Source organism: Microcaecilia unicolor, chromosome 2 (assembly GCF_901765095.1).
Source record: "Microcaecilia unicolor chromosome 2, aMicUni1.1, whole genome shotgun sequence".
NCBI lineage: Eukaryota > Metazoa > Chordata > Amphibia > Gymnophiona > Siphonopidae > Microcaecilia > Microcaecilia unicolor.
This window is the reverse complement of record NC_044032.1, coordinates 564,491,905-564,510,963: the sequence shown is the minus strand read 5'-3', so window position 1 is coordinate 564,510,963 and position 19,059 is coordinate 564,491,905. Positions and strand designations below refer to the sequence as shown.

General features: G+C 42.1%; 1 protein-coding gene across 2 annotated transcripts in view; it reads right to left on the bottom strand.

Moving 5' to 3' along the window:
• ZDHHC2 (zinc finger DHHC-type containing 2) overlaps nt 1-19,059 on the bottom strand; it is a 144,138-nt gene that overhangs the window by 19,905 nt on the left and 105,174 nt on the right. For both annotated transcript variants that reach the window (XM_030192647.1, XM_030192648.1), the window contains 5 exons: nt 18,728-18,848; nt 16,418-16,550; nt 16,136-16,262; nt 15,855-15,947; nt 12,833-12,945 (listed from right to left, as the gene is read on the bottom strand). In XM_030192647.1, the coding sequence (XP_030048507.1) occupies nt 12,833-12,945; nt 15,855-15,947; nt 16,136-16,262; nt 16,418-16,550; nt 18,728-18,848 (587 nt within the window). The remainder of the gene's footprint in view (nt 1-12,832; nt 12,946-15,854; nt 15,948-16,135; nt 16,263-16,417; nt 16,551-18,727; nt 18,849-19,059) is intronic.

The window sequence follows — 19,059 nt, the reverse complement described above, 5'->3', positions numbered from 1 at the left end:
AGAAGATGCAGCTATTCATTCATACTGTGGCTGCAAATAGAGACTGAAGTCAGAGCTAGTGGCATAGTTCCACTTTCATTTCCATAGGAGTTACAGTCAACATTCAAGGAAAAGACTGCTACTGGAGATGAAGACTTCTTTGATTTTCTGTCCACTGCAAAGAACAACTTTTCAGCAGGTGAATCTGGAACAAAGGAAGAGGTTGAGCATTACCTGGAAGGTTCAGACACCTCTACAAACAGCTTTCTTGCATTTGCAAAAGTGGTAAAAGCTTTTACCAAGTTCAATGCTGTACTTAATTGGAATCTATTAACCACGCTCCTTGAAATGTATGTCCAATTCTAAACAATTTCAAAAATCTTTGAAAACGGGGAGGAAGTGACGTCACGCTGTTATGGAGGTCTAATAGCGGAGCTCCCGACACCCAGTCTGGAAAAACGAAGCATATAGCTATATTCAGCTTCTTTAAACAGCCCCAACTTGCAGAATAGAGCGGCGAAAGACTAGCGACACTGCAGATGTCGAGCATTAAAACTAAATCGGCAGACTTAACTACTTTTGCGTATCGACAGCGTGAGGCCAAATCCACAATGCAAGCCGAGAACTCAGGCGCGAATGAGAACGCCACGTGGACACGCTCGCCGTCGCCCCAACAAGAGCGAGGGGAAGACGGAGACAGCGAGCTACTACCCGATAAATGGGAGCAGCTTAAAACCTGGTTCCAGGATATTAAAATGGAAATGAAAGAGATGCTCAAAGAATTCGCACAACTCGGAGCAGAACTCCGAGGAGAGATCACAGAATTAGGGAATAGAGTTAACGAGGTGGAAGTCGGACTTGAAGAGCACGCTGACTCCCTAAATACCACTGAGGCTACCGTGCAGGAACAGCGCACGAACCTACGCTTTCTAACTGATAAGGTGGAAGATTTAGAAAATCGGAGTCGGAGATCCAACATTAGAATACGGGGGCTCCCGGAAATACCAGACCATAATGATTGTGAACAGGTAGTGAAGGACCTAGCGGCCCAGCTCCTGACCATGCCGGAGCAAGTCACCACACCTGAGGATATACAGATTGAAAGGGCGCATCGGGCGCTGGGTTCGTGACGGGCCAATATTGTGGCCTGTTTCTCTGACTATAAAGTTAAGGAAAAACTCATGCATAAAGCACGGGCGAGTGGCCGATCACATGGAACACCTATCCGCTTGAAATATTTCAAGATATCTCAGCAACTACGCTTAAGCGCAGACGAGAATTACGGCCACTTACTGCACAGTTACGAGCGGAAGGTATAAAGTATAAATGGCAACATCCTTTTGCCCTGCTATTTTATAAAGCCGGCAAACAATGCAGAATTACATTGCTGGAGGAGGCCCAAGAACACCTGGACCACGGAGCAATGGCGGAATCCGCGCACCCAAGCCGCCCAACTGCCGCCTCACAGAGCAGCACCAAAGCGCGATGGCAGCGTGCCTCGCAGGGTCTGGTCATACAGGGCCCAACCAACGCTGACGAATTATAAATATTGGACCTCGCAAAGAGTTATGATAAACACCATCGGAGGGGACTGTACCGTTACTTGACTGAACAACTTGCAACAGCACCAGGCTGGTAATATCTCGGGTTTTCATTCACTTACCTCTTTGGCATGTCTAACCCAAGGGGAAAGATGTGTCATACATGGGTTTTGGGGATGAGGGGAGGGGGGGTGGGAGGTAGGGATCTGGGAGAGGGATGCCAGTGGTGGCTATATAGTTGAAATCTTTTCTGTTTATGGTTGATAAAGAATTGAAAGGTGTTACATTGAATGTGCAATATCAGTACAAAAAGCAATAGATCATGTGACATATTATGGAGCAGTATCCGGGTTTAAACCCAATCTAACCAAATCTACCCTATTAAACATAACAGTACCGAATGAAAAGATACCGAGACTGCGAGATACATTTCCATTCGCCTGGGCACAAAAATCTATCAAATACTTAGGAATACAGGTGTTGTTACGATCCAAGATGGCTGCACGCTAACGCGCCTTGCTGTTGCTCTAACGTTACACTAAGATGCCTAAGCGTAGAGGAAGAGCTTCTGCCCGAGTTTCCCAGACCTCTTCCCAAATATCTGGACCGCTAGATCAGTATATGCAACGGAGGACTGGTGTGGAATCTGGGGCTGTTCCGAGGCGAGACGCCGGCGAACTGGAGGAAGTTTCGGCGTCCCTCGAGTTGGAAACTACTCTCAGCCCTGAAAGGAGACTCCCACCCCCACAGCCAATGGCAGCGAGTTCCCCGCTTCCTGGTTCTCTGACGCTTACCCTGAGTGGTGAAGCTGCTTTGGAGAAGGAAACCCAGAGTCAGCTCTCGATAGCGGAGGAGGGGAAGTTGTTGTCCCCAGGAGAAACTCGCCAACCAAAAATGGCTGGGAATTTATAAGCGATTGGAACGGGAAAGATTGAACAAGAATTTACATTTCCCTTGGACCTCATTACCAAACCTGAGACGGTAACTATGGATTCATTATGGGATCTTATGTCCCGTTTGGGACAGATGTTTCTAGCAATTTCAACCAAACAATTCCTAAAAATTAATGACTTGGAGGAAAAGACTGAAAAACAGAAGGTAGAACTTGAAAAGTTGACTCCTAGAACAGAGAAAATCGAACAATCTGTGAAAAAATTAGAGGACACTCAATTTTTGCTTATGAAGGACTTAACCAATTTAAAAATTAAATCGGAAAATTTAGAAAATTATGCCAGGAATTTGAATTTACATTTTATTAATTTTCCTAGTGTGCCAATGGTAAAGCCTGGTGATATGCTGAAGAGATATTTGATAGAGAATTTGAATATACCTGAAGTTAATCTACCTCCGTTTTCAAAGGTCTTTTATTTTCCATCAAAAGTATTGAACCAAAATGTGCCACAAATATCAGATATTTCTGCTCTTCTGGAGATCTCAGATACTCAACAGACCACCCCGGCAACTTTGGTTGCTACAGTGGCCTTATTTCCTGATAAGCAATGGCTCTTCCAAATGTTTTTTCGGCATAGGGAGAAGCCATTTTTAGGTTTACGAATTTCATTGTTCCCTGACTTCTCCAGAGAAACTCAGCAGAAAAGGAAACGATTTCTCATGATGAAAACTGCTGTTACTCAAGCAGGGGGGACCTTTTTTTTTAGGTACCCCTGCAAGTGTATTAAGCTTGATAACGTAAAATATACCTTTACTGATCCTCTTCAACTCTCCAAACTAATCGCTTCTAAGAAAACAACGGGAGTAATTTAGTTAATCACCTAGCCCTGCGCGGATAGCTATTTTCCTTTTTGTATTAATGACTTCTTTGTAGATTCCTCTGGTTTAAGTTTTGGATCCCCTTGTTGTTGGACTTGAGTGAATTTTGAAATATTACGAACATATTATGTGAGTTATTTCCTTTATATTATGCAATATTTCACTTTCTGTCAGGATGTTATGCCTGGAAATATAATGTAAAATAATAAAAAAAATTTAAATTAAAAAAAAATATATATTTAGGAATACAGATCACCCCCAATACAGCAGATTTGTTTCAGGCTAACTTCCCCTTAAAGATAGATGAACTCTTTCAAGAACTAGATAGATGGGAAGGCCTCAACATATCTTGGAAAAGGCGTTATCAATGCCATCAAGATGATGTTGCTCCCCAAATTGTTATACTTATTTCTAGCGTTGCCTATACAGATTCCTACCTCCTTTTTTTCACAGCTAAATAGGAAAATGTTTAGATACATATGGAGGAAGCGGCCTCCACTTGTTCGTAGAGCCATGATGTATCAAACACTTGACCGAGGGGGCATGGGAGTACCCAATTTTTACCTGTACTACCAAGCAGCACAATTAAGAATATTGGCAGAGTGGGCCCCAGGGGCAATAAAGAAATGGATGCACTGGGAGAGAGCATGGATAGGCAGGTATGCGATAGAGGATATATTGTGGATACCAGGGGGAGAACTGACACCTATAATACAAAGATTACCTATTAGTCTAAAACATCCTCTCCAAACATGGCTACAAATTAGAAGACGTATGTTCCCGGAAATGAAATATTATCGAAGAACAGCGATAAGGTGGGCGGAGGGTTTCCCACTGGGGAGATCAGAAAAGATATTTGACACCTGGGCTAAAGCAGGCCTATACACACTAGGGCAAGTATGGTCAGAGGGGAAATATGATTAGTTTTAGGGAACTTCAGGAAGAATATGGATTGACGGAGAGAGACCTTGTTTACTATTGCTGTTTGCGTAACTTTATTAGAAGACGAGCACAAGATGAGTTAGATTTAGAAGAAACAACCCTCGAACTAGCAATGCGCAGGGGAGGGGGCAGAGGTAGCATATCCCGGATATATCTTGCACTATTGGGTAGGACAGACCCTCAAGCCAACTATCATAAGAGGTGGGAGAGGGTGTTGCAATTTGCTCACCCTAGAACAACATGGATGAGCAGTTATAAATACTTACTCAAAGCATCCCCAGCACAATCTATCAATGAAAATGGGCATAAATTACTATACTGGTGGTATTATACCCCAGATAAATTGCAAAATATATATCCGGGAACCTCGGGAAATGTTGGCGGGGATGTGGCCTTCAGGGCACATTCTACCATATTTGGTGGACATGTCCGAAAGTAGAATTGTTTTGGGAGGAAGTGGTGAAGTTGGTAAATACAGTGCTGCAGCAATCATACCCAAAGAGGGCAGAACACTGCCTCCTCCATTTCCGGCCCCGCCCATTCTCCAGTGGACAACACAGATTGGCTACTCAATATTTTGTAGTGGCTAAGATAGCTTTAGCTCGAGCCTGGAAACAAGCAGAAACACCTGCATTGGAAATGATAACTCATAAAGTAGACTTTCTATACCAGATGTCGAAACTGACCGCCAAGAGGAAAGGCACCATGAGAACTTTCACGAACATCTGGTCAGCATATGAACAATCTCAAGAGCAGGAATCAACACCACTGACTGAGGGAGGGAGGGAGGGAGGGTGCGGGACTATAGAACAGACATGGGTTGACGATATCTGATATTATCTTGGTATGTTTGTATATTGTTGTATTATCAATAAAATATTTAAAAACAAAATCTTTGAAAACATTTTTATTTCAGAAATATGTACTCTGAGTAGACTTAGTATGGGATTGTTAATTTAATGTTACTGATTTTTGTTGTTTATCCTGAGAATTGCCGACTCTATTCTTTTGTGAACCACATAGAACTAGCTTGGTAATGGTGGGTTATAAATACAATTTGAAATGTAATGTAATGTAGCAGTAGAACGGTTATGTAGTTGTTTAGGATAAATTTTAGTACCAAAGATGATTGCTCTCTTAGTGACAATAACTTTGAGAAGCTGTTTTTTCTGTGTTATAAACTGAAGTGACCTGAGATTTTAAACATAAAGCAGAGTAATCATAAAGCATTTAGCTTTAATTAGTTAGTGATTTGCTGAGAATTTATCAACTCTGTTTTTAAACATTAAACACATTTCTTCCTAGGTGCAAATGATTTTAAGGCAAATTAAAATACCACTGACGTAGTTAACTACTTGTTAACTACTTTTGAAGTAGTTGTCTCATGTAGTTAAACTACTACAAGAAAAAAGTAGTTAACCAGATAGTTAACGTGGAGGGGCATAATTGAACGAAAACGTCTATCTCCATGGGCGTTTATCTCCGAGAACGGGTCCGTGAAGGGGCGGACCGAACCGTATGTTCGAAAAAAAATAGACATCCATGTTTTATTCGACAATTTGTGAGCTGGGCGTTTTTGTTTTTCAGTGATAATGGAAAATGAAAGCGCCCAGCTCAAAAACGAATAAATCCAAGGCATTTGTTCGTGAGAGGGGCCAGGATTCGTAGTGCACTGGTCCCCCTCACATGCCAGGACACCAACCGGGCACCCTAGGGGGCACTTTTACAAAAACAAAAAAAAAGGTAAAAGAGCTCCCAGGTGCATAGCACCCTTCCCTTGTGTGTTGAGCCCCCCAAATCCCCCTCAAAACCCACTGCCCACAAGTCTACACCATTACTATAGCCCTAAGGGGTGAAGGGGGGGCACCTACATGTGGGTACAGTGGGTTTGGGGGGGGTTGGATGACTAAGCATTAAGCAGCACAATTGTAACAGGTAGGGGGGGGGATGGGCCTGGGTCCACCTGCCTGAAGTCCACTGCACCCCCTAAGAACTGCTCCAGGGACCTGCATACTGCTGCCAGGGAGGTGGGTATGACATTTGAGGGTGAAAATAAAAAGTTGTGAAACATCATTTTTTGTGGTGGGAGAGGGTTAGTGACCACTGGGGGAGTCAGGGGAGGTCATCCCCGATTCCCTCTGGGGGTAATCTGGTCATTTAGGGCACTTTTTGGGGCCTTATTCGTGGAAAAAACAGGGTCCAGGAAAAGTGCCCTAAATTCTAGCTACAAACGCATACTTTTTTTCCATTATCAGCGAAAGGCGTCCATCTCTCCTCGGCCGATAACCACGCCCCAGTTCCACCTTTGCCACGCCTCCGACACGCCCCCGTCAACTTTGTACGCTTCCGCGATGGAGTGCAGTTGAAAACGTCCAAAATCGGCTTTCCATTATACCGATTTATTCGTTTTTGTGAGATAAACGTCTATCTCCCGATTTGGGTCGAAATCTAGGCGTTTTTCTCTTTCAATTATAAGGTGGATAGTAACATACAGTGGTGGAAATAAGTATTTGATCCCTTGCTGATTTTGTAAGTTTGCCCACTGACAAAGACATGAGCAGCCCATAATTGAAGGGTAGGTTATTGGTAACAGTGAGAGATAGCACATCACAAATTAAATCCGGAAAATCACATTGTGGAAAGTATATGAATTTATTTGCATTCTGCAGAGGGAAATAAGTATTTAATCCCTCTGGCAAACAAGACCTAATACTTGGTGGCAAAACCCTTGTTGGCAAGCACAGCGGTCAGACGTCTTCTGTAGTTGATGATGAGGTTTGCACACATGTCAGGAGGAATTTTGGTCCACTCCTCTTTGCAGATCATCTCTAAATCATTAAGAGTTCTGGGCTGTCGCTTGGCAACTCGCAGCTTCAGCTCCCTCCATAAGTTTTCAATGGGATTAAGGTCTGGTGACTGGCTAGGCCACTCCATGACCCTAATGTGCTTCTTCCTGAGCCACTCCTTTGTTGCCTTGGCTGTATGTTTTGGGTCATTGTCGTGCTGGAAGACCCAGCCACGACCCATTTTTAAGGCCCTGGCGGAGGGAAGGAGGTTGTCACTCAGAATTGTACGGTACATGGCCCCATCCATTCTCCCATTGATGCGGTGAAGTAGTCCTGTGCCCTTAGCAGAGAAACACCCCCAAAACATAACATTTCCACCTCCATGCTTGACAGTGGGGACGGTGTTCTTTGGGTCATAGGCAGCGTTTCTCTTCCTCCAAACACGGCGAGTTGAGTTCATGCCAAAGAGCTCAATTTTTGTCTCATCTGACCACAGCACCTTCTCCCAATCACTCTCGGCATCATCCAGGTGTTCACTGGCAAACTTCAGACGGGCCGTCACATGTGCCTTCCGGAGCAGGGGGACCTTGCGGGCACTCCAGGATTGCAATCCGTTATGTCGTAATGTGTTACCAATGGTTTTCGTGGTGACAGTGGTCCCAGCTGCCTTGAGATCATTGACAAGTTCCCCCCTTGTAGTTGTAGGCTGATTTCTAACCTTCCTCATGATCAAGGATACCCCACGAGGTGAGATTTTGCGTGGAGCCCCAGATCTTTGTCGATTGACAGTCATTTTGTACTTCTTCCATTTTCTTACTATGGCACCAACAGTTGTCTCCTTCTCGCCCAGCGTCTTACTGATGGTTTTGTAGCCCATTCCAGCCTTGTGCAGGTGTATGACCTTGTCCCTGACATCCTTAGACAGCTCCTTGCTCTTGGCCATTTTGTAGAGGTTAGAGTCTGACTGATTCACTGAGTCTGTGGACAGGTGTCTTTCATACAGGTGACCATTGCCGACAGCTGTCTGTCATGCAGGTAACGAGTTGATTTGGAGCATCTACCTGGTCTGTAGGGGCCAGATCTCTTACTGGTTGGTGGGGGATCAAATACTTATTTCCCTCTGCAGAATGCAAATAAATTCATATACTTTCCACAATGTGATTTTCCGGATTTAATTTGTGATGTGCTATCTCTCACTGTTACCAATAACCTACCCTTCAATTATGGGCTGCTCATGTCTTTGTCAGTGGGCAAACTTACAAAATCAGCAAGGGATCAAATACTTATTTCCACCACTGTAGTAGATGACGGCAGAAAAAGACCTGCACGGTCCATCCAGTCTGCCCAACAAGACAAACATATGTGTAAACCTTACCTTGATTTGTACCTGCCTTATTCAGGGCACAGACCGTACAAGTCTGCGCAGCAGTACTTCCCGCCTCCCAACCACCAGTCCTGCCTCCCATCACCGGCTCTGGCACAAACCGTATAAGTCTGCCCTCCACTATCCTCGCCTCCCAACCACCAACCCCTCTTCCCCCCACCTGCTCTGCCACCCAATTTCGGCTAAGCTTCTGAGGATCCATTCCTTCTGCACAGGATTCCTTTATGCATATCCCACGCATGTTTGAATTCCGTTACAGTTTTCATCTCCACCACCTCCCGCGGGAGGGCATTCCAATCATCCACCACCCTCTCTGTGAAAAAATACTTCCTGACATCTTTCCTGAGGCTGCCCCCCTTCAACCTCATTTCATGTCCTCTCGTTCTACCACCTTCCCATCTCTGGAAAAGATTTGTTTGCGGATTAATATCTTTCAAATATTTGAACGTCTGTATCATATCACCCCGTTCCTCCTTTCCTCCAGGGTATACATATTCAGGTCAGCAAGTCTCTCCTTATACGTCTTGGAACGCAAATCCCGTACCATTCTCGTAGCTTTTCTTTGCACCGCTTCCATTTTTTTAACATCCTTCGCAAGGTACGGCCTCCAAAACTGAACACAATACTCCAGGTAGGGCCTGACCAACGACTTGTACAGGGGCATCAACATTTCCTTTCTTCTGCTGATCACACCTCTCTCTATACAGCCTAGCAACCTTCTCACTACAGCCACCGCCTTGTCACACTGTTTCGTCGCCTTCAGATCCTCGGATACTATCACCCCAAGATCCCTCTCCCCCTCAGTACCTATCAGACTCTCACCGCCTTACACATAAGTCTCTCTTGGGTTTCTACTCCCTAAGTGCATCACTTTGCATTTCTTCGCATTGAATTTTAATTGCCAAACCTGAGACCATTCTTCTAGCTTCCTCAGATCCTTTTTCATGCTTTCCACTCCCTCCCGGGTGTCCACTCTGTTGCAAATCTTAGTATCATCCGCAAATAGGCAAACTTTATCTTCTAACCCTACGGCAATATCACTCACAAATATATTGAACAGAATCGGCCCCAGCACCGATCCCTGAGGCACTCCACTACTCACCTTTCCCTCCTCCGAGCGAACTCCATTTACCACCACCCTCTGTCATCTGTCCGTCAACCAGTTCCTAATCCAGTTCACCACTTAGAGACCTATCTTCAGCCCATCGAGTTTATTTAAGAGCCTCCTGTGGGGAACCGTGTCAAAAGCTTTGCTAAAATCTAAGCAGATTAAAATCTATAGCATGTCGATGATTTAATTCTCCAGTTACCCAATCAAAGAATTCAATGAGATTCATTTGGCACGATTTCCCTCTGGTAAAACCATGTTGTCTCGGATCTTGCAACTTATTGGCTTCCAGGAAATTCACTATCCTTTCCTTCAGCATGGCTTCCATTACTTTTCCAATAACCGAAGTGAGGCTTACCGGCCTGTAGTTTTCAGCTTCTTCCCTATCACCACTTTTGTGAAGAGGGACCACATCCGCCGTTCTCCAATCCCTCAGAACCTCTCCCGTCTCCAAGGATTTATTAAACAAATCTTTAAGAGGACCCACCAGAACCTCTCTGAGCTCCCTCAATATTCTGGGGTGGATCCCGTCCGGTCCCATGGCTTTGTCCACCTTTAGCTTTCCAAGTTGTTGATATACACTCTCTTCCGTGAACGGTGCTCTATCCACTCCATTCTCAGGTGTACTTTTGCCAGTCCCTCTCGGTCCTTCTCCAGGATTTTCTTCAGTGAAAACCGAACAAAAGTATCTATTTAGCAAATTGGCTTTTTCTTCATCATTATCTACATAGCGTTTCGCTGTATCTTTTAGTCTCACAATTCCCTTTTTAGTCATTCTCCTTTCACTAATATACCTGAAGACATTTTTGTCTCCCCTCCTTACATTTCTAGCCATTTGTTCTTCCGCTTGCGCCTTCGCCAGACGTATCTCTCTCTTGGCTTCTTTCAGTTTCACCCAGTATTCCTCCCCGTGTTCCTCTTCTTGAGATTTTCTATATTTTTGGAACGCTAACTCTTTAGCCTTTATTTTCTCAGCCACTTTCTTGGAGAATCATATCGGTTTCCTTTTTCTCTTGCTTTTATTTACTCTCCTTACATAAAGGTCTGTGGCCCTATTTATTACTTCTTTCAGCCTGGACCACTGTCCTTCCACTTCTTGTACGTCCTCCCAGCCCATCAGCTCCTTCCTCAGGTATTCCCCCATTTTACTAAAGTCAGCACGCTTGAAATCCAGGACTTTGAGTTTAGAGTGGCCGCCCTCCACTTCAGCCGTCATATCAAACCAAAACGTTTGATGGTCACTGCTTCCCAGGTGTGCACCCACTCGGACATTTGACACACTATCCCCATTTGTGAGCACCAGATCCAGCGTCGCTCCCTCCCTCGTGGGTTCCGTCACAATTTGTCTGAGCAGAGCACTTTGGAAAGTATCCACGATCTCTCCACTTCTTTCCGATTTTGCAGACGGAACCTTCCAATCTACATCTGGCAGATTGAAATCTCCCATCAACAGAACCTCTTTTTTCTTTCCTAATTTTTGAATATCTGCGATCAGATCTTTATCTAGTTCCTCTAATTGTGTCGGGGGTCTGTAGACAACACCCACGTGGACAGAGGTTCTATCCTCTCTTTTTAAGGTGATCCATATCGCTTCTTCTTTTCCCTAGGTCCCTGTCATTTCAGTCGCCATGATATCATTCTTTACATACAGAGCTACTCCTCCACCTTTTCGACCCTCTCTATCCTTCCTAAATAGATTATAGCCTGGTATGTTTGCATCCCATTCATGGGAACCATTGAGCCACGTCTCCGTGATTGCAACAACGTCTAAGTCTGTCTCCAACATCAGGGCTTGAAGGTCATGTACTTTATTGCTTAGACTACGAGCATTTGTGGCCATCGCTTTCCATCTATATTTCCTGGTATGTGTTAAACTACTTTTTTTTAATAAAGTAACTATAATTAAAGTTAAACTACTTTTTAAATACTTGGTGCATAGCACTGGTTTTCAGGTCAACCCAAGCCCTGAAAGGTATATGCTCCTTGTCTGGGAGCTGAAACAAGACATCCTATGTCTTGGGTACAAGAAAGTAGAAGTAGCATGGTAAATGGCCTTGGTGGGTGAAGTAAAATTCTCAGGAGTAGAACAACTTCAAGAACCAGCTGTGACTGCTAGAGGAGATCCACCCATTATCATAGCACTTGTCTGTTGTTGTTCATCATGGCAGTTGATTTGTGTGTCTGCAAGTGTCTTTATGCAGTATAAATCTCTATTTTACATGATGATGTGGTACCTGCTATGTTCTCCTGTTTTGGTTGTGTGTCATTCAGTCCAGCTGTTCAATAGTTTATGCTGTAATATTCTTTTCTGTCTATGTTTTGAACACAGTCCTCTGCTGTGTTATTCTCTTGTATCTGAGGTAACTGAGTTTCTTCCCACTTCTTTTCTTCTGACTACCCAGAGCATGTAGTAGCTTCTCCAAAAGACAACTCACGCTAATTTATGTGAACAAAGGAGGAAGACTACAAAGGGTTGACTTCTGCAAAAGAAAACAATTGAAAAAGGTCCATAGCTCCTGTAGGTAGGCAGCCACTAAAAGGCCACTATGTTGTCGCTTGCTCTACCAAAATGATTGCAGATACATGTCCCTAGCAAAACCACAATAATTCTTAGTGACAAATTAGAGACTCTGTCATAATTGCATATAATGGGGGTTATTTTCCAAAAGTTTATCTGAATGCAATATCTGCTTTAAATGTGGAAAAGGACTACATAAAAAATGTATGATAAATTATGTGCAGCGACAAGATGATATGCACTTTTGTTTGTCCTGTGGGCATAATTTGGGTGGAGCAAGGACAGAGTTATGCTGTACATTCATAAAATACATGAGTGCACACATGCATTCACATTGCTGGAGCACATCTAAATGTGTGTGTTAGCATTTGCACACTAGTGGGGCTGGTTCTGAGTGCCTGTATTATAAAGGCACATAGGCACCTTTGTTGTCATTATAAATTAGGCTTTAAAAGGGCATTTTTTTAGATTTCTAACACATGCAAGCTGTTATAATAAAATCAGGCCCAATATGACCAATGATTGACAGCCTTCACCTTCAATACACTCTGAATGTTTTTCAGTGCCTTCTGAATAAATGTTTCAAAAAGCATGAACAATAGTCAAAACTGGCTTTTTTACAACAGTAGATATTTGGGAAAACCTGACATTCAGCCACTGTTCATCTAGTGGAGGGAATGATTTATCTCTTGTAATTGTAAAACAAATTCAGTAAAAATAATATCAAGCCTAATCAAAAAAATGTACGTCTTTCAAATCTTGTTATATCAAATGCTGCAACATAATTCAAAATTCATGCTTTACCAAGTATGCACTTTTCATTATTTCCATTAGTTTCAGTCCAAGATTGGCCATCAGTAAGAAGGTGACTCTGGGATTCTCGTAAAGGCTTTGCAGGAAAAGGGTGGCCTTCCATGCTGTGTAATAAAATAACATCAGAATCTAAATTTAAAATTAATAATTACATCTCAAAAAATCCTTTGCTGTAAGGACTCTGCTTACTTGAGAGGTAACAATAGGCAACAGAATAGAAGAAACGTTTTTCTAAATAAGAATTTGAAATACAAATCCTTGTTGTACAAGAATTAGAAGCATAGCCTAATGGTTAGAGCAGTAGTTCCCAAACCTGATCCTGGAGGCACCCCAGCCATTGTTTTCAGGGTATCCACAATGAATATTCATGAGATAAATTTGAATGCAGTGGAGGCAGATTTATGCAAATCTCTCTCATGAATATTCATTGTGGATATCCTGAAAATCTGACTGGTTGGGGCGCCTCCAGGACCAGGTTTGGGAACCACTGGGTTAGAGTAATAGGCTAAGAAAGAGGGGAGGCCAGTTCAAATCCCACAGCAATTCCTTGCGACCTTGGGCAAGCCTCTTAACCCCACTTTGCCTCGGGTATGAAACTAGATTGTGAGCCCTCCAGGGACAGAAAAATACTAACCTGAAAGTACACCACTTCAATGGCTTGTAGGTGGTATATAAGAAATTAACATAAATTTTAAATTTACTCAAGCAACAAAGAGGCCCTTTTACTAAGCAACATGAGACATGACTGTGTGGTAGCTGCAAATTTAACATGGCACCTACTGGGGTCATTCCCAGAATAACGCTTTGAGCCGACATCCGCACCAAACTTTGGATGTGAGAATTTACACCAACTGAAACCTGGTGTAAATCCTGGTGTGTAATTTAGGTGCACATCCCCGGTATTCGGTAACACTGCCTGCATCTTTAGTGAAGGCCCCTGACCCACCCATGATCCTGCCATGCCCACGCCTCCTTTTGAGTTGCACACTATAAGATTGGCACGCAATTTTTTACGGAATAGCGCTTAGCAAGTTGCGTGTGCAAATCCAAATTATTGCCAATACCAATAATTTACTGTTAGTTCCCAATTATTGGTGCTGATTGGTTAATTAGCCAATTTAGTTATGCACTCATCTCACAATAGCATGCGAGTTTGTGCACAGAAATGTGTGTGCCATTTACAGAATTGTCCTTTACCCCCGGATTTGATGTGCACCTATAGATCTACGCCAAAATCCAGGCAGATTCTATAACAACGCATGTAACTTAATTGACTTAACAAGCTAATTAGCGTTGATAACAGCACTTAAGCAATAATGAGCACTAATTGGCAATAATCAGAATTTATGCATCTAACTTCTAACGTGTGCAGACAAAAAGGGACGTGGTTATGGGCATGGAAATAGGCATTTCATGGGTATTCCGAAATTTACATGCATTGTTATAAAATATGACCCTCTGTGCCTAAATCTACGTGCCAGGATTTGTGCCATGTTTTCACTGGTGTAAATGGATGCACATAGTTTTAGGCGCTGGGATATCAACTATGTGTATTCTATATACCACGCCTAAATCTAGGAGCAGCTTATAGAATATGCTTACACGAAAATGTTTTCCATGCAGATTTTTTTAAGCACCATTTATAGAATCCCCCCAAATTTAGTTGAGCCAATTTATGCCATGTTTATTTGGCATAAATTCCGATGCCTAAATTAGGTGCAGAGCGGGTGTATTCTATAACAACATGCATAGATTTTAGAAATGCCCACACTGCATCCATGGCCACGGCCCCTTTTCAACTATGCGACTTAGAATTTACGCTCACCACGTTACAGAATGCGCTTAGTGAGTTGTGTGCGTAAATCTTAATGTCAATTAGTGCTGATAATTGCTTAACATCTAATTCAGCTCTGATTAGCTGGTTAAACAATTAAGTTATGCACATTGTTACAGAATACACTTTGATTTCCGGACAGAAATCAAGGCATAATATATAGAAACCTGGGGTAAGTGTGTAATTTGAAATTAAAACTTTAAAAATAATAGAGTTGGTAATTTCAAAAGGCAATTCCATAGGTAAAGCAGTGCTTTATCTGCAAAAATGTTCTTTTGTAAAAATTTCCCTCCTGATATGTGGATACAAGTGTGTGCATGAGCTGTGAATGCGCAAAATTTTACTCGTATTTGGGAGAAGAATTTGGCTGGGGCAGAGTCTGGATGGAATTTTCATTTTAAAACCAAAAAGTGGCTCAGGATTTTGTAGACCTCAATCATATCTCCCCTCAGCCGTCTCTTTTCCAAGCTGAAGAGCCCTAACCTCTAGCCTTTTGTCATATCAAAGGAGTTTTATCCCCTTTATATTATCCCCTTTTTTTATTCTGCTATATCTTTTTCAAAATATGGAAACCAGAACTGAATGCAATACTCAAGGTGAGGTCGCACCATGGAGCGATATAGAGGCATTACAGTATTCTCGGTCTTATCTACCATTCCTTTCCTAATGATTCCTAGCATCCTGGGCATAAGATTTCAGCGTATTGTCTACAATGGCACCTAGATCTTTTTATTGGGTGCCGACTCCAAGTTGGACCCTAGCATAAGGTAACTATGATTTGGATTATTCTTCCCAATATGAATCTCTTTGCATTTGTCCACATTAAATTTCATCTGTCATTTGGATGCCCAGTCTTCCAGTTTCCTAAGGTCTTCCTGCAATTTTTCACAGTCTGCACGTGTTTTAACAACCATGAATAGTTTTGTGTCATCTGCAAATTTAATCACCAGATCATTTATAAATATGTTAAATAGCACCAGTCCCACTACAGATCCCTGCAGCTCTCCACTATTAACCCTCCTCCATTGAGAGAAATGCCCATTTAACCCTACTCTCTGTTTTCTTTCCTACTACTACTAATCATTTTACTAGATGTATGAAGCGCTGTACATTTGAACATGAATGAGCACCAAAGTAAAAAATAACAAACATTTTTTTAAAAACCTGAATGACAGTTACCTCTTGGCTGTTGTATTTCCTCCTGCTGGAGTGGGAGGCTGTTCAGGGTCTTGGTTTACAAGGCAAGTTGGAAAAGAGCAACCATCCCCAAGACTGCAGAATATGAAAAAGGTTAGTAAAGAACAAAAAAAAAACAGCATAAAAAGACATTTTCTAGGATCCTTTATCAATGAAGATTTGTTGGTCATAATTGACTTTGCATTATTATGAACATATGCAGTTTGCTTGTTATCTAAAGTCAAACTCCAATGCAAAGTTATTACATTTTGTGAATAAAATACCTTGTAAAAACAGGCATTAACCAATATTTCTTTTCATCGCCGAACACCTGTTTCAGATTTTTGCTGAAGCCCAAGCTAAAACCATTCTTATCTGTTCCATGACGAAATACAGGAGCTCTGAACGCCTCTAAAAAATGAGACAACAGCTAGTTTTTTTCTTTATTGACAAAGTCATGTCAGCCACATTTACATTTTCCTTGCCCTTCCCTTCCTCTAAAGCAAGTTTCTACTGGAATTTATCAAGCAGCAGAATTATAACATTATGAAAAGTGACCCTCTTACCTAGTGTAGATCTGTTCTTGCTGACTAGCCAACAGTGGTAACCAAACAAAGAGGACAGACTGACTGAAAACATGGCCGCAGCAAAGAATAAAAACATGATGTGGAACTTGGCTTGTGTATCAGGAAGGCCATTCTACAAGAAAGAGAAGAATATTAAAAACAGAATAAGAGAGTGAGCTCACACAAGAGGAAGTAACTGAAAGGCAATACACATGGGCTAACAGAACAAACATAATTTAGGGGTTCTTTTACTAAACCACGTGTCTACACGCGCCAAAATGCAGCTACCGCCCAACCACCTGAGCCAGTACATCAAGCTCCATCTCTGGCCGCCTTGAAATCTAAGCTAAAAGCCTGAAATGACGACAGACTGTATAGAAAACGGCAGTATGCCTTATATTTGGCTTAACTAAATATGACAACATTTATTTTATGTTAAACTTCATTGGTTGCCCACTGAGGCTAGAGTTCTTTTAAAATTGGCCTGTTTTTTTTTATAAGATATTACATGGACTGGCGCCAAAGTATTTATACTTCCATTTCCAATTTGCTGTCTTCTTAAGAAACAGAAGATTAAGGAGCCCTTTTAAAAAGGCTTCGTAGGTGCCTACACACGCCCAATGTGTGCCAATTCAGAACTACCACCCAGCTACCGTGAGGCCCGAGTGGTAATTTCATTTTTTATGCATTCCCACTAAGCATGCTGGAAAATTTCCAGATTGTGGCGCTAACCGGGCTGTAATCGGTATTGTACGCATGCTGATGATTACCGTCCAATTAACATTGAGACCTTACTGCTAAGCCAATGGGTGGCAGTCAGATCTCTGGGCCAAAATGGACATGCACCAATTTTCATTTTGCCGCACGTCTATTTTCAGGCAAAAAAAGGGCCTTTTTTGCAGGTGCACTGAAAAGTGAACCTGCGCGTGTCCAATACACGTCTCCACCAGCGCAGGCCACTTTTCAACGCACCTTAGTAAAAGGACCCCTAAATTGTCCCACTGTGTTTTTCTTTCCTTCACCAAAAGGAAAGAAAAGACTAAAAATGTTTAATACAACAATTGTATTTCAAGCCACCAGTCACTAGAAACAGTTTGCTGGGACATTTTGGTTATCTCAGTCTTATCTGTCATTTAGGAAGAATATTAAGACTCTGCTCTTTCAGAAATTTGTACTACAAAAAGATTTTTAACCAAAATTGTAATTGTCATTCTTTTTTAACTGTCCTCCCAGAGGATTCTTCTGGCTCTTGATGTTACTGTTACCCAAACTGAACTGCAAGGTTATGTAAACAGTTATTGGCTGTAATTGGTTATTGGCTATAGCTGGTTTGGTGCTAACTGGCAGTTATGCACCTACCTTTAATTGGTATTCTATAAATTGCACACTCAAATTCCAGAGTAAGCAATTTCATGGGGGGAGGCAGGGGATTTAAAGCTGGGAGGGGCATGGGTAGGTCAGACGAATGTCAGGCAGTTATATGTATGGGTTATAGAATACTAGAATATATGAGCTTAACTGCCTACAATTAGGCACAAGCATTTACACCTACCATACTATAAAAGCAGTTGCATGTACAATTGTGGTTAAAGAATCCATGCTTAGCATGTATCATTTCAATGCCTAACTTGTGATGATCTATTAAGAATCACCCCTATATGTATAGGTAATGCCACCCTCAGAACACCCCCTTCTCCCCACATATATAGTTGGTGTAGAGTCACACATGTAAGTGCTTTTGAATACTGGGCCCACTATATATATATATGTATGTGTGTGTGTGTGTGTGTGTATATATATATATATATATATATATATATATATATATATATATATATATATATATATATATATATATAAATATATATATAAATAACACACACACACATCTCTCTATATAAAAGGCAAAACCAACGTTCTATGAAGCCTCCAGCCGGAAGTGTGACGGGGGCGAGATATCCGGTTTCCCTATGAGTGTCTGCCCCGCCCTCTCTGTAACACAGTCAGTGAAGGAAAACAACAGAGCACGAAATCAAATCGCTGGCTCTGTAACAGTGAAGGACTCAGAAGGGGGAGGGGAGAGAGGCCAGAGGGCAGGGACACACACACTCCCACATGCACACAGAAGAAAACATTGCTAGCCCCCGTTTCATTTGCATCAGAAACGGGGCTTTTTTACTAGTATATATATATATAGTGGGCCCAATATTCAAAAGCACTTACATGTGTGACTCTACACCAACTATATATTCCTATCAAGACTCTATTTTCAAAATGCATAACACATTAAAGAGAATTGAAAGGACTTACTGTCCAGAATTTGATAAAATACTGCAAATCCGTGGCAACAATAAAAATGCAGTAGAGCAGGGAGTAAGCCAAGAAGAGAAGGAAAAACTTGTAGTTGGAGAATCCAACGCAGTTGTTCACCCTGCAAAAAAAAAAAAAAGCAGGATTAAATTGGAAAAAAAAAAGTGAATATACATATATTTTTATCACCTCAATATTTATTTTGCTCAAAAGACTTTTTTGTTCGTTTTGTACTTAAGGCACACTCACTGTATGACTTAAGCAAATTACGTAATCTCCATGGGCTCCTTTTACAAAGCCTCGCTAGCGGTTCCAGCATGGCAAATGCGACA